The sequence below is a fragment of the Chelmon rostratus genome, chromosome 10 (assembly GCF_017976325.1).
Source record: "Chelmon rostratus isolate fCheRos1 chromosome 10, fCheRos1.pri, whole genome shotgun sequence".
NCBI classification, from domain to species: domain Eukaryota; kingdom Metazoa; phylum Chordata; class Actinopteri; order Chaetodontiformes; family Chaetodontidae; genus Chelmon; species Chelmon rostratus.
The window spans coordinates 1779708-1807500 of NC_055667.1; the positions used below are offsets into that span (position 1 = coordinate 1779708).

The window sequence follows — 27793 nt, forward strand, 5'->3', positions numbered from 1 at the left end:
GCCAAAAGGGTTTTTCTTAAAAACTACCTTTTTTTTTTAAAGATCATAATAAAGATCAAATTTGAATCTTACCTTTTTTAAATATACTTATGATGTAAATTCTTAGAAAGGTGCCGACAGCTAATTCATTTAGGATCAAAAAAAAAAAGTTTGATCATTTTACAAGAGTCATTATCATAATAATGAGTTTCCAGGGGGAGACTAATAAGAATAATAAGAGGAATAATAGTAAGTGTCAAATAAATTTCAAATTAGTTCAGAACTTGGATCATAAAATCTAGGATTTTGGCAATGATGTTGTAATCAAACAGTCAGACTGTGGAGAAGCTTTTCCTGCATCAGTGCTTGCTGATTCTGAATTTTCAGATGCTTCTACCTTCCAAGGGGAATATTCACCCGTCTACCACCCAAGGGCAATCAGGCGCTCATCGCTGGGATTTCATATCCTACAGTATCAAAAATGTGATAACACTTATAGCATTTTGTAACAAGCAATTGTGCAAAAATGTAGTTTCTTCTCCCCAGGTTTTGGTAAGAAAAATAAAACAAATAAAAATGAGGTGATGTGTTGTGTTGTTTCTCGAGGTCCTGTTTTATACAAACAGAAAATAATATATCATATGACAACAAACAAAACAAATATATGACTATGAGCAACACCCCAAGTTATGCAGTCAGTCATGTGTCCCCCTGTGCTTTGAATGTCAAAGCCAGGAATGCGGAGACTGTGTTCTTCTGGATATTGCTGTATTTCAGACCCTTTTCCTTTGACTCTACAAAGCAGCTGAAAGAGGAGGAGGAGGAGCACAGAGGGGGTGGGGCCCGGGGATGATGAACACTAAGTCGGTTCGGTTTGTGCATGTTTTCAGCTCACTGTCCATCTTGCAAAAAATTGAAATGTTCTAGTGGTCTACAGTTGTCGTCCATCAGCAACCGTAGCTAAAAGCAGCAATATGTATTGTATTTTTTATGTGCTATGTTTTTCCTGTTGTCTTTCTCTGTGTGTTCATTTAATGGTGGTGAGGGATCGCCTGTGGCTGGTTTTCTTCTACGACTGGAGCCACATCTACGCACAACGGTATGGATCGTTATGGGTATGCCAGTTGTGTTGGTCGTGCCATAGACAGAACACTAGATTAAGAGCACCTATTTCACTTTGAGGCTTAGGTTAACTTTGGGCTCAGGTTTTATAGGCTGGTGGTGACAGCTTTGAAAGGATCTAAACTCCAAGACATCCAAAACCACTGAGCTTGGAGGGAAATTGGCTGGGATTTTATCACAGCGCAGGGGTTACATATTCGACTGGATAAAGACCTACATCATACAGCAGATTCATAGGCCATCCATTTCAGCATCCCTATGACACAGTCTATCTAGTTCAAATTTTAATTGATTATTAAGCCACTAACAGCCTTCTATAGATATTTCCCATCCACAGTTATGATTCCGCTATACTAACTCAAGTACACGTAAAGGTAAAGATTGGATATGACAGAGAAAGCTTAAGGGAAAAAGCTAATACTTCATCCATTTGTTTGATCAATAATGCAAGATACACACAAATGTAAACCTGCCAGACATCAAAAACATCATCACTTAATTTTAATACGTCTACCTAAAATACACCTTACTGAGATAAAAGCAATAATAATATTCATTTTTGAGATATTTCGTACACTGCAATAACATTCTTTAACACATTTTTCCTCATCTGTCACTGTAATTCTTTTGTTTTTTGCCATTCACATATGTCAGGGTTCATCATTACCATGATGACGATGCATCTTTTTAAAAGACTGCCTAAAGATGTGTTGGTACTGTATTCATTATGTCGAGAAGCCGAGACACAGCTGCAACTAGAATTATCATTGGAACTTTTGAAGGTAACTGTTAGAAGGAAGATACGTGAAGGAAGGAAAGTGAGGAGAAAGTCTACATCTCAAGACAAGAGGTTTCCCAGGGAGACTCCTAGAAGTGAAGTGCGTTCTGCTAAAAAAAAAAAAAAAAAAAAAAGTGCTTCTCTTGAGGAATAGTGAAAATATTACATCATTTTCAACCAACTCACACACTTTCACATTTCTTTCTTTTTTCTTTTCTTCCAAAATGTGTGGCCATGTGGGTCTTTGTGTTTGGCAGCTAACACTTTTAATTTAGTGAGCGCTCTCATTCAAACTGACCTGACTCTCGGAGCACATCAGTTAAAGTTCATAGGGACATTTAGCTAATTCTTCTTCTTGTTCGAAGAGCACTTTTTTTTAGAGACAGGGTTGCTTTTGTGGCTCTCGCCTAGCCGTCTAGTGGAAGTTCAGGTTCAATCACTGACTCAACGTCTACGTCTACATGTCTTCTTTCCTTCACTGATCTCTCTCCTTTTCATACTGATCATGACAGTTTAGGTTATTAGGTGGTTCAAAACTCAAGATGAGACACATTCTACCATGTTCTTACATTTGGAAAAGAAAAATAAAAGTAAAACAAAATATCCACTTCAAACTATATTTTTTCTGGGTCACAACAAGACAGATAATCTTCACTAAAAAATAATCTTTGATTTTTTTTAATATTATTACTTTAGAAAGTATGCAGTACCACGCCTTTTAGCCTACTGATCCTGCCCTCTATACTACTAAATAGGGGATGGAAGGGGGATAAAAGGGGAAGTAACTGGAAATAAAAAGAAGATGGGTTAATACATTGTTATAACTATAGGATAGGCGAAAAAGGCCCAAATAAAAAGCCGCTTCAACTTCTTTTCTCACCTTTTCCTTTTTGCTCAAAGGGGTCTAACTTCCTTTTAAGGCTCAATCAAAAGCTTTTGTGCGCTTTCATTTAAGGCTTCTAAGTGTTCATTTGCGTATTTATTTATTTATTCTAATTCTCCAACATTTTGATCACGCCCTGTGAAGAACCACAGCCAGAAATATCCATGCTGAGCTGAACTGAGCTGAGGATGGTGTGGAGGCCATCTTGGCTGGGCAGGGCTGGACCGAGGGCTGGCTCTCTCACTGGAAGGCCTGGTGGAAGCGAGGCAGTGTGGTGGTACTAAGGCTGGAGCTGAACACTGATGGGAGGGGGTGCAGAGGTCCGAGGCCCAGACCCCCACTGGAGGTCTGCTGCTCCTGAGGTTGCGGTTGCAAAGAGGTAAGAGGTGCTGTGGCGACGGCAGCTGCTGCCGCGGCGACTGCTGCAGCATGGGGCTCGGCAGCGTGCAGAGATGAGGAAGAGGAGATGGAAGAAGAGGAGGAGGTTGCAGATGAGGTGTAGCCCATTACTAGCCCTCCCGTACTCATGGGAGTGCTGTAGGGAGGCAGGTTGAGGGGCAGAAACCCCAGCAGGTGGGAGAAGTCCATGTTAGCAGCACACAGAGACTCAGCGATCACCGCAGGGCTCTTGGACAGGAGGGGATCCCCACAAAGCTCCTCCTCCAGACCCGAGGTGGACTCCAGTCCATCCTTAGGGGGCGAGGCAGCAACGTGGGGCTCTGCAGAGGGAACCGGGCCTGGCGAGCCACTCTGCAGATCCATGAGGAAGCTCTCCATCTCCACTTTCAAGGGCTTGTCCAGCAGGTATGAGGTAGATCCCAGCTGGTATTTGGGGGCTGGCTGGGGCTGGTGCTGCTGCTGGGGAGCCGGAGGTTGGTGGTGTGGGGGCAGCGGAGGGGAATGGTGGTGGTGGTGATGGTGGTGATGATGGTGGTGGTGATGGGAGTGTGGATGAAGAGATCCAGGGGATTCCATGTGACAACCCATGCCCATAGCTGCAGACAAGGGACCGGGCATCAGGGACGGGTGTGGGTGACCCACCCCAGAATTAGACATGGCCTGGAGATGGTGGGGGTTGTACATGCCCATCTGAAAAGGGGCTCCACTGGGGAACGGCTTGCCCATCATGGGGTCTTTGTTGGGACCCATGCCACACATCATGGGGCTGAGCTCCTCCTTCACGGAGCAAGGTGGTGACCCAGAAGCTAAAAGCCCTAACATATCCAGAGGCTCCGTCTTGATTTTCAGCAGCTCCTGTGAGTGGCTCTTCTTCACGTGGCGAGTCAGATGGTCCTTTCTGCCAAAGCGTTGGGCACAGTACTGGCACAGGAAGTCCTTTCGGCCCGTGTGGACCACCATGTGCCGTCTCACATCCTTCCGTGTGTAGAAACGACGGTCACAGTGGTCACACGGGTGCTTTTTCTCCTTGGTGCCACCTGAAGACTTCCCGGAGTGGCTCTTGAGGTGCTCCAGGAGCACAGGCGTGCTCTCATAGGTCTGCATGCACACTTTACAGGTGAGATCCCCTGCCGTGGCAGAGTGCATGGCCACATGCCGCTTATATCCCAGCTTCGTGTTGTAGTGCTTCCCACACTCCTCACACTTGAAGGCCTCCTTGTTGGGGTCATGGGTCTGCAGGTGGTTCTTCAGGTGGTCTTTTCGGTGAAACATTTTCTCACAGAACGAGCACTGATGGGTCTTCTGTGGAGAGTGTGTGGCCATATGCCTGCAAAGAAACATAAGAAAAGGAGACTGTAAATGGTGGGGGTGTTTCAGGAGGAGGTACACATTTATTGTCTTATTGTCATGTTATGTAGCCTGCCAGTAGTGTCCATGCTAAAGTGAGGCATGAATTCCTTTCAGTCAAATTTCCCTTGTGTCCATATATACATAAATGAGTCACGGTGGTTTGCAGTCCGGGCCAGGGTTTTGGAACCACTTCCTGTGATTCGGATTCCAAACACCCTAGTAGTATGTTGATGAGTTTGACTTGAGCCATTTAAACCTGCAACTGATTGTTGTTGTTTTTTTTGGCCACTTAGGGTAAACAAGATGTAAACACTACATTGTTATCACCTTATACAGCTGATGTACAGAAGGTGTTAGCAAACAGCTGCTCTTTCATCCAGCAGTTACAGAAACACATTGACATTGACATGGAGTTGGGTTCTTGGCCAGATGATGAATATAAGTCTAGTGCTTTTGCTTTTGGTGAACCAAAGCAGAAATGTTGTGTGTGTGAAATGAAGCAGTAAGCTGAAAGATGCTGAAACTCCTCGTAGAGCTCGGCGGAACTGCAGCGTCCAGTGATCATCCTTTGGAAGTTTATTGCTATCAGTGACATCTTTTACATACAAGTAGTCATGTGATTCATTGTTATCACAATAATATTGTTTAAGGCTTCTTTAACGAGTAGGTTATTTTCTGAAGATCAAGCACTACTTTATCAGGTTCATACATATTGAATAAAAGTAACAATCCTGTTGTTTCTGAGGCGGCTCACTGGGGATTCTGAGAAAACTAAAGATTTAAATTTAAAAGAATGTGAACTGAGCGATGGGATTAACGTGCAGTACCTGAAAAGTTTGTATTTAGAGCTGAAGGCCTTGGGACAGTGTGGCTGCGAGCAGTGGAAGGGTTTCTCTCCTGTGTGGCTCAAGCCGTGGAGCCGGAGTTTCTCCGGTGAGGTGAACAGGTCCCCGCACACCAAACACTCGTTCCCACCTGCTCTCCCAACCTCTTCTTCTTCCCTCTCCCTCTCTTTCTCTTTCCCCCTCTCTTGCTCTCTCTCTCTCTCTGTCCGTGGCAGTGGGGCGGCGCTACCAAACAGCTTGGCGGCAGTCCGTCGTCCCTCTTCCTCCGGCGTCAGTGCGGTAATACGGTGTGAGGCATCGGCGGCAGCAGCTGCCATGGCAGCCCTAAAGTGCCGCTGCCATGAAAATTCACTCGTGGCTCTCCTGCCTTGCAGGCTCACCGTGGAAGTTGTGGGGGTATTATAGAAAATGAAGCTCACAGGAAGGGCCAATGATCCAGTGGAAAATCTGTGTTGAGATAAAAGGTGTATACTTTGAAGCTAACTTTTTCCAAGTTTGTGGCAATATTGAACACATTTTTCTCATAAAGTCTCCTTTTACCTGTTGAAATCCTATTGGTTCTTCTTCTGCCTCTGCACTTTCCTTCTCTCACTCTCTGCTTCAGTCGCTCCTCTCCTTCACTCTCTTGTTCTCTCCTCCTCACCCAGTCCCAACAGCTATGGTTGGCGGTGAGTGGGAAACACTGCTTTGCATTTTTACTGTTCTGCAAGAAGCAAGCAAACATGACAGACATAAAGGTGAGTTGACAAAAACTGACTCCAATGGTTTTATTTCTAAGCTTTGAAAAAATTGTAACAAAACGCATTAACGCTCAAACCCTAAAAACACAAGCAAGTCAACAATGAAACCTGCCCATAATTCAAAGGCTTGACCTGAAACATACGTCCATATTCCACCTCAAAAGCAAGTGTCCTTTGTGCTCACTAGGGGGAGCTGAACGACAAGTCTGTCTGACATGGCAGGAACTGCGAAGGATTAGCAAAAAACTGTTTTGTGAATGATGATTCTCAATCACAGTCACGCCACAATACCTTTATTTGTACAACCACATGTGAAGACGGTATGAAGAATGTAATTAGACAGCCTCATCCCTCATCATGTGTGTCTTCAGATGACAGCATAGTGCACAAAGACAGCTTTGTGTGTGTGTGTGTTAATGTGTGTACATGTATGTACTTGTTATGAAACTGGATAAGACTCCTGTAATCCTTGGGAAAACACAGACACACACACACACACACACACACACACACACCCAACCCCCAGGGTAGAGAGAGTGGCGGGTGGAGGAGTGTTTACGCCACACACACACACACACACTCAGGCTTCTTCCTAGAACCAGGATTACCTGAACTCAACAAATTCTTGTCAACAGTTGAAAACGGTGAAAAACTTTGAAGCGAAAAAGTGGACAGCATAACTGACAACCGCAAAGCAGCTGCTGAGCTGCACGTGTTTATTAAAATAAACCACAAACTACGCTAACTTGTGTTCCCATGAGATCGCTGAGCTCCCTCCCTGTCATCTCTGCATTCCCTTATTTACCCTCAGTGACCTCTGTGACCCCTGCGAGCTGACACACCGGCTAAGTCCAAGGTTGAGCAGACTGATCGCAATGTTAGCCGTCAGTCACGTGAAGCAAGAGCGCATATAAGTACTGTAAACACATGTGGGCATACGTATGTGACAGAATGCACACATGCACAAGGTCTGCACATGCATACACAACTCCAAAAGTAATGGCATCCTTTCTGTGTGAGAGGTCAGTGAGTTAAGAAAGACAACTTTGATTGTTTTTGCAGATGTTAATAATTACATTTTTACATAGAAATGCACAAACATGTATCCACAGGTTGGTAGATGTGGTTAAAAATGTGTGAGTTGTGAGTGTGTTCATGTCATTTCTTCTACACACGATACACTTTAGCACTTGTGTGCCTGCATGCTCACGTATGTCTCAGTGTGTACATGTGCATACATGTGTGTTTGTTCTCACAATGTATGTGTGTTTACAGTGGTGGTTAAGAGGACCTGACAGCTGTAGCGTTGTGTGGTGGTCATCACCCAGTGGGGAGGGTGCAGGGGCTGACACCCGTCCCATTGACCGCCCTCAGGGAGCCCAGCTCTATTGTACAGCCTACCCACGTCGCACATTCCTGGCCTGAACCATGCCGTGTCGCACTGCCTCTCTCCTCTCTCCACACAACAGCACATACAACACACAGAGTTCTGGTCACGCCGAATGCAACATCATGTACACACCCTCCCCCCCGAAGCCAGCAGGCTCAAATACACTCACAAAGGCTCGCACACAGACAGGCAGATACAATACAATGAAGCGAATCACCACCGTCAAGTTATAGAAATATACCAAATAGAGCTTGAAAACAAATGGCACACCATGATAGACCATTTAGAGCGATGATTTAACACATGCTGCGCTCAAGCTCCAAAAGATACTGACCTATGCAATATTATTATGATGATCAAAATAATGTTTCAAAATGCACATAATATTAGCCTAAATCAGTGTTAGTTTCATTCAGTTTGACCACCTACATCACCTCAAGCACCGGTGTTATGCTTGATACAGCAACTCTTTTAATCTAATTTATGTCTTATGTTGTAAATAATGTTTGAAGTTTTGAATTGAGACAGTAACATGCGTATATTGTCCTTCAACTTAATTTTGTTGCGATGCAATACTGTTGTTTAGTTACAGAAGTCTAACTTCATTAGAAAAATCAAGCATGGAACTAATTAGAAGAACTATTAGAATCAATGTGGTGAACATTATTTGTTAAATAAGTGAACATTTCTTCACCTGACACACCAGATGGTTTGCGAAACAGAGCCATTTGGTAAGTGGTCCATGGATCTGCTTGGAAAAGTCACCTGTCTAGTATTTCAAAAAAATACTAGACAAGTGACTTCAGCCAATCAGACGAATGGCCCATGTGACTTACTAAGCGAAGTGAAACTCGAAGTCAGTCGAGGAAAGAGTAAAAACATCTTTTCAATTCCTTGCTCTTCTTTCAATGAAGGAATAGTCTCTTGTTCTGATAACTCTATAGGAGCGAGCGACCATTTTTGTTTTCAAACAAAAACTAGCTATATATATAAATATAGATATATATTCTCAACGTCACCCTCTCTGTAGCTACTGTTCCCTCCTTTGCAGTGCTGTGTACATTAGTATGATTAGTAAGTTAGTACTCAGTGGAGGTATGTGGACTGAACCATCATTTGAAGCAACAAATCTCTACACATCCCTGACTCTTCTACAGTACATCATCAAGCGGGCTCCTAATCTTTTCTCAGCTGATGAGTACGGTTATTGATTTTCTGCCAGCCAATAAATCAACACCTCTCATGTTTCTGTTTATGTCAAAGGACGAGCAGCATGTGCTTTAGGATCTTCCTCGCATGTCTCTCTGCAGCACCTCACACGCTGCTGCATGTTCCTCATTATGTGTCAATCAGGCTGAGGTTCCTCTGTGTTCCCACTCCACATGTAGAAAACCCCTCTGTTCATTTACATCTGTTGTGTTTGTGCAGTCAGTCCATCACGATCAGACTACAGCTATGATCAACTGATGTACGAGCTCCAGATGCACTTATGTTCAAATGCTGATTTCACAGGAACAATACTAACACACAACAAATAAGGAACATTTAAATAGAAATACTCTTAACAACTCTTTTTTTTTCAAAGGCCATTCGTAGATTCAAAGCTCTCATTAGTTTGATCTAGAATACTGTGGCAAGCTTTGATAGTTTTCTTTCAAATCAGTTCCACATAAACATGAAAATCTTGAAAAACTTGTTAGCCATTGTGGCCCTCCTTTAAGAATGTACATGTAACCTTTGTACCTGTGAATGATTCATCCTTTTCTCTATTTTCATGCAGAGTTTCTAAGTATCTGTGCACTCACTAGCACTCGTGAAAGGCAGAAGGGAGATTGGATTGTAGTCGTGCACACTTGTAATTTCTGTCTAAATCAGGTGTTATCAGACAAATACTTTCGATTTGTTTCAATTTGTTTGTTACTCTATTAAAGTTCCCATGAAATCATAATAGATGTTTATGACATATATATTGCAGTGATCACCATCGATATAACTATTTATTTAACCAAGACAAATATCAAAAACTTTTCTCATAAGTATTTCAATAATTTTAATAATAGAGCCTATTTGTCAGAAGCCTGATCAGAAAAATACTGGACCTGAAATTCAAAAGGATCGCTATGACATGATAAATGTGATGACTCTCATAGCAACACTTTCCCTGAACTGGAGGAACAGTATTTTAACTAAAGTACTTGACTTAAAACTTCAAATGTTTATGAGTTTATGAGTTAAATGAAGTTAAGATAATCACTGGCACATGTATTTTTGCATCAGTGTGGGGCGAGCAAATGAACTGAGACAGTTTATAGATGGTAAAAACAGTCCTCAACGTTAGGTTAAGCCATTCTCACTCATATATGGCCGTTAAAGTAAACAGAGAATATAAATCAGCTGAATAAAAAAAACGTAAGGCTCGAGATACACTTGTTTTTAACTATGCATTCACATGTGCATGATGGCTGCCTTGCATACCCTGCGTCTGTTTGGAGCATTGGTTTCACTTATCCTCAGAAATTAACGCTACGTGAACGCAAGATGCAACGATCGGGGCAGTATAGAGGCAGACATGGGATGGTAGGAGATGCTGGTTGCTGGAAAGGGCAGGCTGACAGCAAGTGGCTGTGCTGAACTGACTGGCTCACTGTGTGTGTGTGTGTGTGTGTGTGTGTGTGTGTGTGTGTGATGTGTTGGTGTTTCTCACCATCATTTTCTCGTTTTGGCAAAACGAGATACACCGGTGAGACACAGCTGGAACACAAACCTGCATGAGACTGGTGCATACAGAGCTGCATACATTCAAATGAAAGTGAATCTGTTGCATGAGACGTGCACACAGGAGAGATCAAGCTTGTCAGCATAATTCCAGTCAAAACCAATCAAGCTAACATTGCCATAGAGACCAGGTTATGCAGAGGCTATAGTAGATAGCCGATTGAAAGTAACCTGCTGCCACTTTTTCTGCCTTGATCTCAGAATTAACAAAATACTGACGTCCTCGAGTGTTACATTACATTTTACATTTAGTATATGGGCAAGTATTTGAACAATCACATTCATGACAATTAAGGCGCCACTACTAACAGAAACATGTTCATGTGTTGATAATCCAAATACATAATGCTTGGGTGGGGGCAAAAGGTAAAAAGGAAGGTGCTGTCTTGCTGTTGGCATCGTGACAAAGAACTCTGGGATGCTTTTGCTTCAAGTGTTCGTGCGTATCAGTCCTACTGCTGTGATGAGCAGGACAAAGTCAAAGTTGGTGACTGAGGTGCTGTTTACCTGCCTGCTAGTCCCCTCTGAGGCATCTTGGTATTGATTTTCAGTTTCTGCACACCCAAGTCCCACCCCAGTGTGTAAGTGTGCGAGCAGGTTTTGACAGCTCCATGTAGTCTGTACTGCCATCTTGGGTATGAATAGTGTTATTGGCTGCTGTAAACATCAATTGATATCCATGACAAGTCTCTACCTAGCTTCCTGTTTTTCCAGGAAGCATGTAAACTGCAGAATCTAATCGCACTCTGCTTGCTGTTTCATGGTAACTCTAACTTTAATCCGGCTATATGACTTCATGGTTTCCACCTGTTCGCTGGCCAGCCCCAGACAATAAACAACATCCACACTGACTGTGCTTTATTTCTACAACTATAGCATAGAGTTACATCCAACTGAATCAAAACCTGGTAAACAAAAAAAATCATTTTCGTTTGAATTGCTAACAATAATGAAACCACTTTAAATATCATCCAACACTGATTCATCCGCCAACAACTGTGATCACTGATTAACAATCGAAAACATTTTCCAAGAGAAAATTCCAGAAATTGCTGGTTCCATCTTGTGAGGAATTCCGACTTTAGAGTGTTTTTCCAAAAACGAATCTTGGCCCCCCTCGAGGAAAAAAAAAGAGGGCCCTTAAGTCAGGAAATAAAGAGGAGCTGAAGAATGTGCAGAGGGAGCTGAGGAGGAGGATCAGGGAAGGAAAACCAGCTCCAGGATGAAAATGAAGGAGCAGTTGGGGCAAAACAACACCAGTGGAGTCTGGAGGGACTTTAAGACCATCTTTGGCAACAAGGAACCCAACTTCAAGCTTGTTGGTGATTGATCTGAACTCTTTCTTCAATAGATTTGATAAATCATCTGCCCCCCCTCCTGTCCAGCCCTCCCTGCTGCAACCCCCATCGTCTGCAGCCCCTGTGTAATGCAACATCCCCACCTCACTCCCACAACATTCAGCTCACAGCCCCTCTGCCCCAAACTGTCCCTCACAACAAACCAGGTAAGGAAATAACTCAGGAGGACCTCAGCAGCCACAGGCCAGCGGCAGTAGTTTTTTTTTTTTTTTCATTTCTCCTTCAATACCATACAGCCCACGCTTCTGTGGGACAAGTTGGAGTGTACAGGTGTGGACCACCACCTGACACCACGGATCATGGACTACCTCACCATGTGAGGATACAGGGAGAGGGATGCGGGAGAGAGGAAAATGATGACACAGCTCTATCATCCCTTATGGAGAACATGTCCCACCGGATGCAGGACCCTCTGGCAGAGCTGGGCAGCTCCTTCAGTGACAGGCTGCTTCACCCACGGTGTGTGAAGGAGATTCTGCAGGTCCTCCTTCCTGCTGCTGTCAGACTTTACAATTAATACTGCTCCCAGGAGACCACACGAACAGAAACAAATTCAAACTGACAAATTCACTTGTGCAATATCAGTATTTCTATATGAAACTGAATTCAGTCATTTTTAATTGTTTTACTACTGTTTTACTTATTCTGTTATTTATTTCTCATCTTTTTTATTGATGCTTCTAACTATTGCTATATACTATCTAACTATCTCCTTTGCTGCTGTAACACTAAATTTCCCCACTGTGAGATTAATAAAGGATGATCTTATTCTATCTTATCTTTGCCTGATATGATAGTATATTAACTACCTTTGGCTTTTGGACAGTTCCTCGGTCAAAACAGGCAATTTTTAAGACATCATCGAGGACTCTGGGTGATGATGTTTTCTGCTACTTTCTGGTGTTTTAGAGGCTAAATAATTAATCAATGTAATTAGAAAACTGACAGATTAAGTGCTTACAAAAACCATCATTAGTCGCAGCCCTGAATGTCAGTAATACGTAATGACCATCTTGTCACATAACTACAAACACTCCAAGTTATAGGTTAGGTCAGAGCACATTGCTTCATAACCAGCGTTTTCCGCCAGCACAAACAGCACAACTGCAACCATTTCCAACCACTAATCACACATCGCCGTCACTGCAGTGATCACAAAGTAACAAACACACTGCTGCAGAATGGAACTCCATTCCAAAATGGCAGATGCCGCTTTGACAAACACTCCACAGCACATTCACATTGAACCTCCGCTTACTTCCCCTATAAACGCTGAAAGCAGAATTGAACTGCCACTTTCCAACCGCCTGGGTGTATTTAGTTTCTGTCCTGGATGAAAGAGCTTCCACATTCCTTTCCTGAGGGGTCAGAGGTCAGCCTCTGCACTGCCTGCCTGCCCGCCATGGCTCCCTCATGCTGAGTGACTAGTATTAACCCCTTCGTTGCCTGCCGCAGCTATACTGAGTAACATGTGAGAAAGCTTTACGGGTATGTCAGATTCTTTGTGGCGCTGATGCCAGACCAGACCAGAGCAGGCTGGTAGCCTCTGGAAAACCATGATCCACGTAGCAGGACGCTGCGGCCACAGAAGCTGTTTGACTAAACTATACGAGCAAACTAAATATAGAAAGTGAGTTCACCATCCGGAGCTTAGGTGACAACAGCCGCACTCGCGGGGGGAGGAGGAAGGAGGGGTGAAGTGCTCTGGAGAGGTGAACATGCTGCACAAACATATGAACTAAAACAGAGAAAATGATTATTGACGACACGGGAAAGTTTCATTAATGCCTAAAAAAAGATTCTTAATTATAATAAAGATAAAGATAATTAGAAAGTAGACCCAGCAACAGCGCTTCAAGTAGTGACAGAATGGAAAATGACTGAAGTTTCATTATCAGTTCTTATCTTTAATGCATTTATATTAATCTTCTTTTTCAGAGGTGGTTTATTGTTATTTTTTACAGAGCAAATATTTTTATAGTTTTAGACAGCTCTTTGGGTGGTTTGCATGAAAACTTATATATATATATATATATACACACACACACAGAGAGAGAGAGAGAGAGAGAGAGAGAGAGACATCTGTCTCCTGTCTGTTGCTTTTCTGCACCTCATTGGTATTACTCCCTATCTTGGCTGGAGCACTCTTGAAAAAGAGATCCAGTAAAGACACAAAAGAAATAAATAGATGATAGTAATAATGATAATAAGAATAAGAAGAAGAATGTCAGTATGAAACATGACAAACATGAATTATCTGATAATAATTAGAGAATACATTTATTCACCTTTAGAAAAGCAAATATGTGATAATGTGAAACAAATCAATTTCAAGATTTTAGAAAAGTTACTAAAACACACTATTATAAAACCCCAATTACAAGCATGTGATACCTAAAGCTGTGTAAATTTCACCTGGACCTGGAGAGTCTGATCAGAGTATATGACACAGTGAAAGAGATGTAACTCTCCAACAGTATATAAAAATGAGTTAGAATTAAAATTAGCTCAACCATTAACATCTACAGCAGCAAAATTCAACATACACATGAGTGCCCCAGCAGTATTCATCTAGAGTCAACATATATTTGTTAAACAGTGACAGGAACCGTTTTACTGCGCAATGATTACTTTAAGTTTTAATACTTTTACTTGTACTGGAGTATTTTCAGTACTGTTACTCCAGTAAAGACCCTGAATACTTCATGCACCACTGGAAGCAGCAGAGTCGGCTGAGACGGACAGAGTGAAGGTTAGTGCCGGGCAGAAGCGATGTAAAGCAGAGAGGGATAAAGGCTGGCAGAAAAGGGAGGGAAAACGGAGTCATCTGAAGCGGAGGAATCAGGGTCTTTGCGCCAGTCCAGTGACTTCAGAGAGAGATAGGTCATGCTTTACTAACCACATTGATCTGGACTGGAAGCCAGGGAGGAACAGCATGGCCGCTATCACTTCACTTATACATTCACTTGTATATTCAATCAAATTGGGACTCGCATGCACTCATTTCTTTGTTAGAATGTTGGATCATTATGGCAACAGATAGAAAGTGTAGATGAGGTCAACACAACTACTCAACCAAACACAGCAGAAATAAATATAAAGATAAACAATGCCACAAAATAAATGTGTAGATTAATTAAGTACATTGTAGGGCTGCAACTTCATTAGCAATTAATCTGCCAGCTATTTTCTCCATTAATCAATAAGTGATTTGGTCTACAACACCTCAGAAAACAATACAAAAATGCTGATGTATGATAGAATATGAATGCCAGAATGAATCAATGCTCTGTCATTATAATGTGATGATTGAACATTTTAAAATGACTTGACAGGGAATTATCAGTAGACCTTGAATGCGAGGTCTGCAGCAGCTCCGTCATGTCCTGCAGTAACAGCACAGCTCAAACCCCTCACCTCTTTCACCAGTGTTCCCTCTCTTTCTGTCTGTCACTCCATCCTTCCTCCCTCCTCCTCTCCTCCCCCGAGTTTCAGTTCCTCTCCTGCTCGTGTTTTTTGAACCAGGGTGAAGCTTGACACATGGAAGAGGGGGGGATTGGAGGGGCGGTTGGCGGCAAGAGGAAGAGTCCCTCCCCCAACCAGAGCTCAGCTCTGCCATGCCAAACCCTCATCCATCCCGACAGTTAGTCCTGGCCGCATCGGGCCGGGATGTGGCCATAAAACCAGCTCTGCTGCCCTGGTCTCCTGGCCCAGGCTGTGGTCTGGTTGTGTGTGTGTGGTTGCAAGGGGGGGGGGTGGTTCATCTAACTGTCACTAAGGAACACCTTCACTCCTGCACTGCCTACTTCTCCTGACCTCACCCTGCTGTTAGAAGCCAGTGAAAAACAACACACATTTCGCTTAACTGTAATTGTTTTTGCACTCATTTAGAGGCTATATTTCACTAATTAGTAATCTGACATTCATTTCCACACACACACACACACACACACACTGCTCACAGTAGTGATTCAACATATAGCTCACCAGCTGAAAGGCTTGCTGATCTAAATGCCGGTGCAAAAGAAGTGATGGACTTTTGACATTCCAGAAGCAGAACCAGCTTTGTTTATAAGAAATACACATTGTGTGTAGTGGTGAAAAGTGTTTTACAATTTGTCTGTCCTTCTCCCATTCACACAAAGGTCGAGGTGCAGATGCCATGCAAGGTGCTGGCCTGACATCAGGAGAGGCCTGAAGGTGGACACTTCGACGTGCAGACAGCGGGAGCCGTGGATCGGACCACCAACCGCGTGAAGACTGACCAAACTGCTCTGCCCATGTTATGTGAACACTGAAAATTTTTGTAAATTTGACCATCAGTGGTGGCATGGGATGGGAACCCTAAAACATCAGACAGAATATCCAAAATATGTTACAGTATAATATTCACGATTCTTAGTGCAAATTGTCCCTGATGTATGGGAAAAGATGGTCTGTCCTTCTTTGGTACAAATCTAATTTGTTTGAATTTAACCAGAAGTCACAGACACGTTCAGGTACATTACAGAAACAGGTTTGAGTTTGAAGAGCGCATCCATTTCATGCTTTGCTATTCATTATAATATGATAGAAAAGAATGCACGTCCTCCCTTCTGATGAGTTCTTCTGCTTGAATGATTATAGACTGACTATAGACTAAGTCTGCGGCCATGCTGGCAGCTCTGTGAGGCTGTACTTTGAGCTACATGCTCCATCAGCATGCTAACATGCTCACGGCGACGATGCTATTCCTAGAGCCACATCGTTCGAGTCCTGTTTTACGAAGGAACCTTCTTTGTGCTAAAATATATCTGTAGAGCCTGTAGAGTTCTTTGTATGAATTCTCGTGTCATTTTTTAATTGTTTCATGACTGCAATGGTATTTTGGGTGTCTGAGAAGTCCATGTGGGCTAGGCACCTGTATGTTCACGGCAAAATAAATAACGTGGCTGATTAACAGTCACTAGGTAGACACGAGCAGAAACAGTTGAGTTTACAAAAAAAAATGAAAACAGCCTCACCTACAAAATTGAATCAACAGGAAGTCCAATGAAAATGACTCCATAATGGCAAGTGATCTCTGACCCCTAATTTCCACCAGGCACGTAATGTCTGCAAAGCATATGCTGCTTCTGATCGCTGCCATAGTCAATGAGTGCGTTTCCACCAGACGTAGCGTCTCCATTTCAGACCCGTCCCAGAAGCGTATTTACGCTCTGCTCCACGAAGAATATGCACATGTTTGACGGATGATGCGTTGATCTACAAGGAGCAATTTGAGCCACATTGGAAGTCAGACACAGGAACAGTGTAGAGACGTGTAATCTTTTAAAATAAAACACTCTGTGCAGACTCCCGATGGCACATCAACGATAAACACAATTAAAACAGACAAGAAAAGAAAGCACTTCACTATGAAATGACCAAATACACAAGATCTGAGCAAGTTAACAAAGTTTGGCGGGTCTGAAACGCGGACTGGTGGGCAGCAGGAGCCTGGAGGACAGGGCAAATACGCGTCGCATACACAACATCAGGGATACGCACTCTGTGCACCACATAAACCCCACAACTCATGCTACAATGTCATGTGATTTATCTACCAGCTTCAGCACAAACAGTGAAGGAAACTTCAGTTTGAAGGGTGAACTGCGAACACTCTTACTCCATAACAACAGCTTATTTGAGGATTTTCAGGATTTAGAGCGTATCATGGCACAGAGACAGCACTGGTCAAAGTCACCAAAGTCATCTAATCAGACAGAGGCTCGATTCCAGTTTGTAAATGTCGTTGTTCATGATTCCTCTGTACACACCACAGTTAGTAACACCGTTCCCCAGCGCTCTGTGCTTGGACTGACACTGTTCACCGATATGATATATGCTTCCTTCATATGCTCACTTTAGGAAATATTATCAGGAAACACATTTTCATTAGGATGCAGCTGATTCCCAGTTGTATTCATCAGTGAAGCCAGGTGAAACCAGTCCAATAACTAAAGTGAATTCTTCATATCTGCAAAATAAGACTATTGAAATTGTACAGTCACAGCCAATAAGCATCAATCATCCACCTGTGGCACAACAGACAGACAGGAGTCTATGGAGGAAAGGCTACACCATCAATGCTGCAACACAAAAACATGTACAAAAGACGATACAAAAGCACAGTGTGATGGAGGCAGAATAAGTAACTCTACAGGTATATCACATATATACAGAGACACATTAATTAGTATTACTTGTTAAACTGCCACTAACATATCGGTCCAGTGTTTGAATGTGTGTGTGTGTGTGTGTGTATGTGTGTGTGTGTGTGTGTGGATGCAGGGGTCAGCCAGGTTGTTGGGGGTGACACTGAGTACACGCTGCCTATTTGACACTGGGAATGTGTCTGTTAGTGAGACCGCAGGCCACACACTCTGAGACATGCACACACACATACACACACACACACACACACACACACACACGCACGCACATACACACAGATGCATGAACAAGTCCTTGCCTATTCTTCCCATATGAATGCACAGGCCTGCAAATCTCAACTCAAATCCATTCAAACACTTAAAATCGTGGAATGCTTAGTCCAAACTTGAGTCAGTACATACATCATCAGTGTTTGTCTTTGACTTGTGTTTTTAGCAAAACTGTAATAGCCCAGAAGTTCTTTTCCCAGTGATTAGTGATCTCCATGAATTTTTGGCTCTGATACTGTCAGCACTGATAAACTGATGCAATATCCATCAACTGGGCACTAAAAGATTTCAAACAACCGCAGTTCTAAAGTAACTGTGACGCTGAGAAAAAACAGAAGTAAAATCTACAATCATTTGCAGCCAACAAACTGTGCTTACCAACAACTTTACTTTTACTGACCCAAGTGCTTCACAACACAAGTCAACATTCACCCATTCACACACACATTCCTACACCGTGCCACTAGTGTACTAGCAATAACCATACACACTCACACTCATATTCCAGTGGCACAGCATCAGGGTTCAGTATCTTGGCCAAGCAGACTTGACATGTAGACCAGAGGGGCCAGGGATCCAACCTTCTAGTAGGTGGCCACATTAAGACCCCAGTGTCATGAAAATATATTTAAAATATAAATACATATTATTATTAAAAGGAAGATCTCTGGAGAAAGATCAGAAATGCTTCTTCAGTCTCTGGGCGTGTCTGTGTTTGACTGACAGCAGCTGGCAGCCTACCAGAGTGCTGGTGTTACAACATCAGGGATGACAGACAAAGTAAACACAGACAGACAGATTTAAGACGTTGATATCTCTAATGATCTCTCTGAATGTGTTCTTACCATTCTAATGCATCTGAAACGCCCATCTCAAGAGGTATGAAGAGGCACATACCTCCGAACACAGGAACATGGGGACGAGCCCTTCGCATGCAGTTTAATGTGCTGCAACTGAGCGGCTAATTACATGATGTAGCAGTGACTCTTCCTCAGTGAATGTTTGCTAGATCACTTGTTTAACGAGCTCAGGAGCAGGACAAGACGTGTCTTCATGTTTGTAAGTTAGATAAGAGGGAGACTTTAGCAGGAAAGCTCATGTGGGGACCATGATACACAAGTATGACATTCAAATGTCAGTCACCTCCTCCTGCAGGAAACACCCACCCAGAACGCTCTTCCAACAAATATGACTGGTTGGAAGTTTGCAGAAAAAGTGAGAATTCAAATTTCAGTTGGACTTGACTGACAAACGCCTCTAAGCAACATTAATTCCTGCTGCTAACAATTTGCCCAAAATACATAAAATACGTAATGAGAGACAACTGTCTGACAGCACATGCACCAACCCTTCTTCTTCCTCCCATACTCCTCCTCCTCCCTTCAACCTCCATCCCTCACTCCTTCTCTTCTGTCTGTCCCGCATGCCAATTCAAACACCCAGAAATCAGCCGGCGCTCATTCGGAGCCTCATCTTCTCTTTTCTCTAGTTTCCCTTCCGTCGTCTCCTGCTGTGGTCACTCCAGACACATTTGGGAGGCACCTATCAAAATAACTGGTCTTCAAGTCTTACAGTGTGTATATGTCCATGTAAAAGCTGGCACACACCGCAAGTCATCTCCCACTAACTTAAACTACATCAAAGTGCAACGTCATGTTAGCACAGATGCATCTGTCACCATGTTTCTCACTTTCTCTCCATCAGGCTGAGAGACACATCTGGGTAACACACATCCTTCCTTTAACGATGGCTGGGGTTTGGTGGAGGCTAATTAGAAAATTAATTGGCTCCACAAACAAACACCAACAGGGCGTCTCTCTCTCTGTGGTGGCAGCACGTGGACTGCTCTCATCTCATACGCAACGATTTCGGGCCAAATTCAAAAATGCATTCTCTTCATTTGATTAGACAACAGACACTGTTCCATGTTCTGTCCATCACATACAGCATGCGCTGGTTCTTCTACACGAATCCTGTTCAGTGAAGGCGTACAGGTATTAGACACAGCTGTCACATTGAATCAGTGATCACATGCTAACCTACAAGTATACTTTTTTTATTTAACACATTAAGAGAGTTGCAACTTTGGTTATCTCTTTATTGATGAAATAATACTTTTCAGCTGAAAAGGTTTTTTTTAAATCAGATTTTAACTTAGACTCACATCCAAATGTTCATCATTTCAGTTCATCTGTAAAATGATCTTTTCCAGGGTCAGTTAAGGTTAATGAGCAGTGCCGAGGTCCTTTTCTTAAGCTAAAGAAGAAATACCACAATGTAAAATACTCAAGGCGAAGTCCTGCATTCCAAATTTACAAGCGCATTATTGCATATGTGGTTGAATGGTTTAGTTGTGTCAAGGTCAAATCAAAGTGTACTTGTACTAGTAAATTTCGTCAGCGCGGGATCAATAACGTTTTATCTTATCTTATCTATAGCGTGTTTAAAACAACTACAGTTGACCAAAGTGCTGAACAAGCTTAAAATATGACTCTAAAAATAAATAACAAATAAGAACAAAGTTGAGGTTAAGGTGGATCTTCTATTCCGCTAGGCTGTTTAATCAATAACACTGAGTCATATCCGTGAAATGATTACGTGTGTTCAATGTAAAATTGGAATTTGTAAAGAAACTCATAACTTGAAGGAGTAATAAATCCACTGTTGCTCACTGAAATGTTGTGTAGTAGCTGTACAAGTTGGCAGAAAATAGAAATACTCAAGAAAAGTGCAAGTACCTGAAAAGTGTGCTGCAGTACAATTGTTAAGTACTTTAGAAAACCTATAGGCCTTCAGCCTTTCATGATGTTTACATTAAAATACGTTATTGGTGAGCAGTAATAAAACTGCTCAGTCACACCATCAGCACAGCATATACTGTTTGCTTGGCAGAGCTTTAGCAAAATATTGACACTAAACACATGGGCAGCATTACTGAGTGTGCGGCATGTGATTTTTTGTGTGGAAGAGTCAGTGTGTGTGTGTGTGTGTGTGTGTGTGTGTGCAGAGGTGATTCTGGGGAAAGCCCTTCTGGCAGGGAGTCCTGGCCGTGACACGGAGCTCCACAGCAGCCGGAGATGTGGGCACGGTGCCAGTGGGCGTCACGCCAATCGCCCTCCCCCTCTTTCCCTGCCCCACCCCCACCCCCTCTCTTCAACATGTTTAAAGAACAGAGCCTTTGCAGACACAACAAACATACTTTTACAACCACTGGCCTCCTCTCTTACAGTACACTACATAGGCCTGTGATATCTACTGTATGAAAGATGTAACATACAAATATTGAGGCCAAAGTCATAACTGTTGCTAGACAGCGTCATCTAATCAATGTGATCCAACCGTATCATGATATTACTGTACGTCTCCAACGATCAACGCCGTATGCAGGGTTTACACATGAGTCACTGACTGCTTTTCTTTTGTTTGTATGGAGCTGAGTCTGTGAATACATGACTCTTTCTGACGTCATTCTTTAATTTCACTCAATCAAAAGGATGTACAGTAACTCCTGGTTCTCTCTTCTCCTCTCTCTTCTCCTCCTCTGTGTTCTCCTCTGTTTCCTCCTCCTCTCTCTTCTCCTCCTCTGTGTTGTCCTCCTCTCTCTTCTCCTCCTCTGTTCTCCTATCTGCTCTTCTCCTCTCTGTTCTCATCCTCGCTGTTCTCCTCTTTCTTCTCCTCCTCTGTGTTCTCTTCTCTTTTCTTCTCCTCTCTCTTCTCATCTTCTCTCTTCTCCTCTGTGTTCCTCTCCCTCTTCTCCTCCTTTCTGCTCTCTATTAAATAAACCAATAAGTGAAGATAGTTTTAAAAAGCTATTTTTTGCTTGTTGTCTCTATTCTGATAAATAAAGGTAAATAAAGGTGCGTGCTCCAGGCCTCTCCAATCGCATGATGACAGTAAGATTAGAGACGTGGACAAATCAGTCTATTATCAATCTGAAAAGGTCTCAGATCAGATGACTCATTTAGTCTCATTAGGAGACAATGCTGTGATGGTACATCATTAACTGCCAATTAATTACAGGTGTGTTCACGTCTGCACTTTGAGCTGAAGAAGGTCTTCCTCCTCTGTGGTTGAACATTACATCAGTCATGTCCACATGAAATAAAAGTAGTTTATCTTTTTTTTTTCATGTGCATAATTTGGTCTCTACTTTTCTGTCTCTTCATTAGGCACACCAGCGTGAGTATGACTAGTTCAATGAACTCTGCTCTGTCTGTTAGCATAGAGCTTGAGTATTGAAGGTTTCCATTATACAGTAAGCAGGAGTGGTAGAAGTCTTGAACCATGATATACTGTGTTCATATATCATTAAACTTAATAACACAACAGACACACTTACTGCTCTCTGTCAGCTCAGTGGCAGCATGGCTCTCTGATGTACTGACTTCAGACCAGCGTTCACAACTGGACCCCGCCGGCCTGTACACTGTTAATTCATCTGTAAATATTAGCTGCTAGATCTGAAAGCATACTCCTGGTGTAGCTTCAGACATTATGATGCTTTGTACGGAGTGATGTGGAGGTGTGGCTGCTGTAGGATAACAGAGCCCCAGCAGACCTGGGACCAGCGGACCACCTCCCTATTAACGGAATGTGCATGAATGCATAAGATGATATATATATATACACAGAGACAGAGTAAATCCAATATTCACTTTCTTTTACAGCATGTCTTGTTTGGTTACTGCCAACTCCTAAAGGAAATATCTGCCTCTTTATCTCATAACAAACGAAACATTTAAGTTGTGTGCAGTAAAACCAAAACATTCAGCTGAAAAATACTGATGCTACAATGAGCTGTCAGGAAGTGCAGTCAGGTGATAAATCTCTGCATGTCTGACCCATGAACTACACACTTCACATTAGGATTCATCCTCCAGGGATCATGATACACAAAGATCTATTGTTCATATAAAAGTATTCAAGCATCTTCAACATCTCCCAGATTTTAATTTCCTAACAGTCCAAGAAAGTCCAACTCACAAAGTCTGAATATATTGATACTATAGCAGGGTTATCTTCCATTTTCCAAAATAACTGTTATGGAAACTTCTCAGCAGGCCGAACTGCAGTGTTGTCCAGTGAAATGAACGTCAGTCAGTCCACATTATGTTGCTGTTGAGGCTCTATTTAATGTCATAAATCATCTGTAAATACATGGACAGGGTACTCCTCTGATTGTTGCCATGGTTGTAACTGTGGATCTGGTCAACGATGTAAAACTGATTATCTGAAAGGGTCTATGGATTTGCACTGCAGTTGTCTTCTGTTCTAAAGCCAGTGGGACTGCTAGCAAAATGGCCTGAATACTAATGTCTAGTATGTGCTATTCAGTGAACTTTTACAGCTATAACAACACACACAGGATGGCACACAGTCATTATTTAGTTGCTCGGATTGAAACACATGCAGCCTGTGGTCTGAGCCAGTCCATGCAGCCACTGGGACTCTGACACTTTTGTTTCCCTGGGCTGCCACTGGCTCTCTCTGATTCAGATGGGGTCAGCAACAAACAATCTCTAAGTTTGGCAACGTCAGCTCAGCTTAAAACAACAGGCATTGTTAAAAGGGCTTTTGTTTACAGAAATCTACAGGTTTCAATAGATCCCGCAGCCTTTTCCACTTTTTTTCTTTCCTTACCCCTTTTATACTGCTAATTTTCCTCTGTTTGCTTTCTTGTTTGCTGAATGCCCCCCACATCCAAGCCCACTCCCTCTTTATCCATTCTCCATGTGCATTTTTAAGGGATGTTCAGGGTAATGGAAGGGAAAAGGAGGAAAGTAGTGTGTGTGTGTGTGTGTGTGTGTGTGTGTGTGTGTTGGGGGTGGGAGTTTAAAGGTAGAGACTTGTAAAAATAACATTCTTGCATAAACATGGCCTTGAAAAATGGGCAGTGGGCAGCTTGCATTCCTTGAATTTTTTTGAAACTTGATCACGTTCCTGAGAATCGGAGGCTGCAGGCACCTTCAGGCAGATGACAGCCGTACGACACTCCAGCAGGGGAAGGAGGGAGGGAGGGAAAGAGAGGGAGAACCTAACAAAATAACAAGACTGAGATGAAAAGAGGAGAGAAAGGAACAGAACAGCTGACAGGAACAGAGTGAAGAGGAAAAGACGGAGGGCAGATAACACACATTGAAAGCAGCAGCTGCTGATATACATGCAGGGGGTTAAAACAGCAGTGTGACAGTTTGTGCATCAGAGAGAAAATCTGCTCATTCAGCCTTTTTCTTACTGTTGAAAGTAACAAAAAGGCTGAATGACTTTATTCACAGGCCTGACGCAATCATACTAAAAGAAGCACAGCTTCACCCACGTCACCTCAACCTGCTGTTGCTCTGAGCCGATCTCCTCTCTCCAGTGTCGGACCTCACAGATGAGTCTTTGTATTGCAGCAGAACAGTAACTATTGGGTGACGGATCAGAGGTGGGCCGCTCAGTCTGAGACACAAGAACAAGAGAGGCTCCAAAATATGGCCTACATGAGGTGTATAATACAAAGCGTTGAAGTGACTGTGCAGGTATCTATTAGGGCTGCAGGTAATCTTGATTAATTGCTTGATCAGTTGATTGTAGGGATGTGGAGATTCACCGATTCATATCGGTGGTCCGATATAAACGTTTGCGATGCAACTGCACCGGTAGAATGAACGTGCATCGGATATAATTTACGGGTGAATTCGCGGTGCATCTCTTCTAGCCTGTCTACACCGGCAAATCCCATTGTTAAATCGACTATTTCATGTTCTAGTATTTTCAAGGCAACCTGAATGCACCATCGCGTCCCCAGGCAGTGACACAAGCAGGTGTTGTACACAACAAACAAACGAGGCAAAAGAGAAAGACGATAGCCGCGACGAGATATTTAATGCACCAAAAAAGACACATTAATCAAACGTGTGGCAATATTTTGGGTTTTTTAAGCGAGGGGGTCAGCGAGACAAGACGCACGCAATTTGCAAACAATGCCGTGTGGCTATCAAGTGCGTCGGCAGGACGACGCAACAAGCGTTCCCTCTGAACAAGTGTTCAGTACCGCTGGTGACACAGTAATAATAATAATAATAATAATAATAATACATTTTATTTGGAGCACCTTTCAGAACACTCAGTGACACTTTACAGTGCGGGTAAAACACAAATAACACAAGATAAATACAAGCAGAATTTAAAAAAATAGTGATTGCTCAGCGCAGTTTGCTATTCCCAGAACATGTAGACCAGTTAATATTTCTTAAGAAAAACCTGAAACTAAGCCATATGAGGTAAATCAGTGAGGTGTTTGCAGTAAATGGCATTGTTTGATTGCCAGTAGTTGATGTTTTTTGCTTACATTGTGAGCAGCAGTAAGAAAGACTTGTTAGGAAATGTTATTTATTTACATGTTCAATTTCTTATAGAAATTACACCAATACGTTTTCCTCCTAATACACAGGAGCACTATGGACATTGCACTTTGGAAAGAAATACCTCTATTTGAGCCCCTTGGTGAGAGTATTGTTTACAGCAGCTGTTACTGGATGCCAGTTATAGTTTTATTTTTTTACACTTGATTCTGTAAAACATTGTTATTTGATTTTCATTCTTTGTAAGAAATCAGTCAACTTACTGAAACAAGCACATCATTCTGGCAGACAGTAGTATGTGTTGCTGGTCATGTTATTTGCACTATTCACATGGTTAATACTGTGCTCTCTGAATTATAAAGACAATTGAATGCTCTGTCTACTGAAATATGTCTTTTTTTAAAATATGATTTATTGGTTACTCCATAAAAAAACAAATATTAAATACATCCCTCAAATCGATACAGAGATAAAGCAGAATTGTGCTATTGAGGTAAAAAACCTGATGTTACTATTACTCTCTCATACTGCAACTAACTGTATTGAATGATCACATCATATCGAAACATCCTTTTATAGTTAAGTCATATCGTTATCAAATCATTTTTGAATCGCATCGTATCGTGAGCAGGAGTGAATCGTATCGCATTGTATCGATGGGAGCTTCAGTGTATCGTAACTGTATCGTATCGGTGTCAGCGCATCGAGATGCATACCGAATCGGCCTCAGTGGTGGAGATATACAACCCTAGTTGATTGACAAAGGTAGGTTGTAGGTTAATCAACGAATAAACCAATCACCAATCCAATAAACCTGACGGATACTGATATTATGAGGTGAATTAAGTATCAGCCATGATGAGACCAATCTACATTAAATCCACTTTCTATGTCAACGTCATTGTAAAATTTGGTGTTTCCGCTGTCTGCTACATGCTGCCGCCTCAGTTTTTAGCACCACAGCAGTGTTGGCCTCCACCAGCTCCACATAGCACGGTACACAGATTTCAGACATCTTCAGTAGGAACCTGTGGGTTTGAGGCCGAGTGCCACAGACAGCGTAGAGAAGTCCACCAGGTACGGCACGGCTGCGTTGCCTTCCAGCTGCATGTGGCTGCAAACCCACTGATTCCTACTGAAAATGTAATTGTTTACTCCTTTTCTTGTTCAATATATGGAATTTGCTGATAGTAAGAAAAATACATAACATCACCAGCCTTATACTATAATTTCTAATTCTAGAGAGAAGAAGGTATTTGGATAAGGTCGAAACATTGAGATCAAACTAAAGTGCTTGTTACAGAAACAACTGATGAACAACCTGACCATGAAAGACCATGAGGTTTCACCACAGCATGGCTCCTCCTGGCACACTACATACAACTGAATTTAAAGTTTAAAAACAGAGTGCAGTGCAGTCATGTGACAGCACGGCAGAGTGTCTGCTGGTGTCTGTGCTTTGTTGACCAAATCATAAAAATGCTACGCCTCCAGAGGATAAATCTTAATGACTTTAGTGACCCCCAGACTTTTCCTGTAGCACCCGCAGCAGTCTGATACTTTATGAACAAATACCTGCAAAACCACCGACATTCAGGCCAGCCTCAGGTGTATTTTCTGTTTCACATTAATTAACAAATGTTAGCATGCCAAACTAAGATGGTACACATAGAAAATATCACACCTGCTAACCAAGTGTGCTAGAATTATCATTGTTAGAAAGCTAGCATGCTAACATTAGCATTTAGCACATCACACCACTGTGCCTGAATACCGCTTCAGAGAGCTGCTGGCATGGCTGTAGACTCTGAGTCTTGTTTCACTACAAACTAAACAAACACATTACAGAAATGTCTTGTCATATTTGTTCTTGTTATTTCCTTTCAGGCCAGGATGATATCTTGGTTTCATCACCAGTCATGGAAAGTAAGTAAATGTAGCGTAGCGTAGCCCAACAAAGTAGCAGGAGTCATGTGCTCAAACAACATGTCCATCCTAACTGCTCATTCCTTCCAGTGCTGTTACAGAATTTTCCCACAAATTGCCATTTTCCAAAGTAACTATAATCATCGATAGTTCTCAGCAGGCAAACCTGCAGTGCACTTTTCCAAACAGTGTGAAGACTTTCTAACTGCTCATCAGTATCATAGCATACCTCAAACAATCATTTTCCAGGAGCCATCATACCACTTTAAAAGTGCAGCATCAAATCCATATTTTTATGCAGCTACAGGTTGGTGAAGCTGATGGCACCATCACACTCATGAATACTCAGGAAACTACTGAAAGTAAACTGTCCAGAGGAAAACACTTCATATTCTCCAATATTATTCATCTGACCTACAATATCCTTCAGCTCAATAT

General features: G+C 42.4%; 1 protein-coding gene across 2 annotated transcripts in view; it reads right to left on the reverse strand.

The window, feature by feature from the left end:
• Positions 1 to 2079: 2079 nt before the first annotated feature.
• plagl2 (pleiomorphic adenoma gene-like 2) overlaps positions 2080 to 27793 on the reverse strand; it is a 40070-nt gene continuing 14356 nt past the window's right edge. For both annotated transcript variants that reach the window (XM_041945234.1, XM_041945235.1), the window contains exons 2-4: positions 5897 to 6059; positions 5339 to 5803; positions 2080 to 4488 (exon numbers count right to left, since the gene is read on the reverse strand). In XM_041945234.1, the coding sequence (XP_041801168.1) occupies positions 3003 to 4488; positions 5339 to 5673 (1821 nt within the window). In that variant the 5' untranslated portion in view covers positions 5674 to 5803; positions 5897 to 6059 and the 3' untranslated portion in view covers positions 2080 to 3002. The remainder of the gene's footprint in view (positions 4489 to 5338; positions 5804 to 5896; positions 6060 to 27793) is intronic.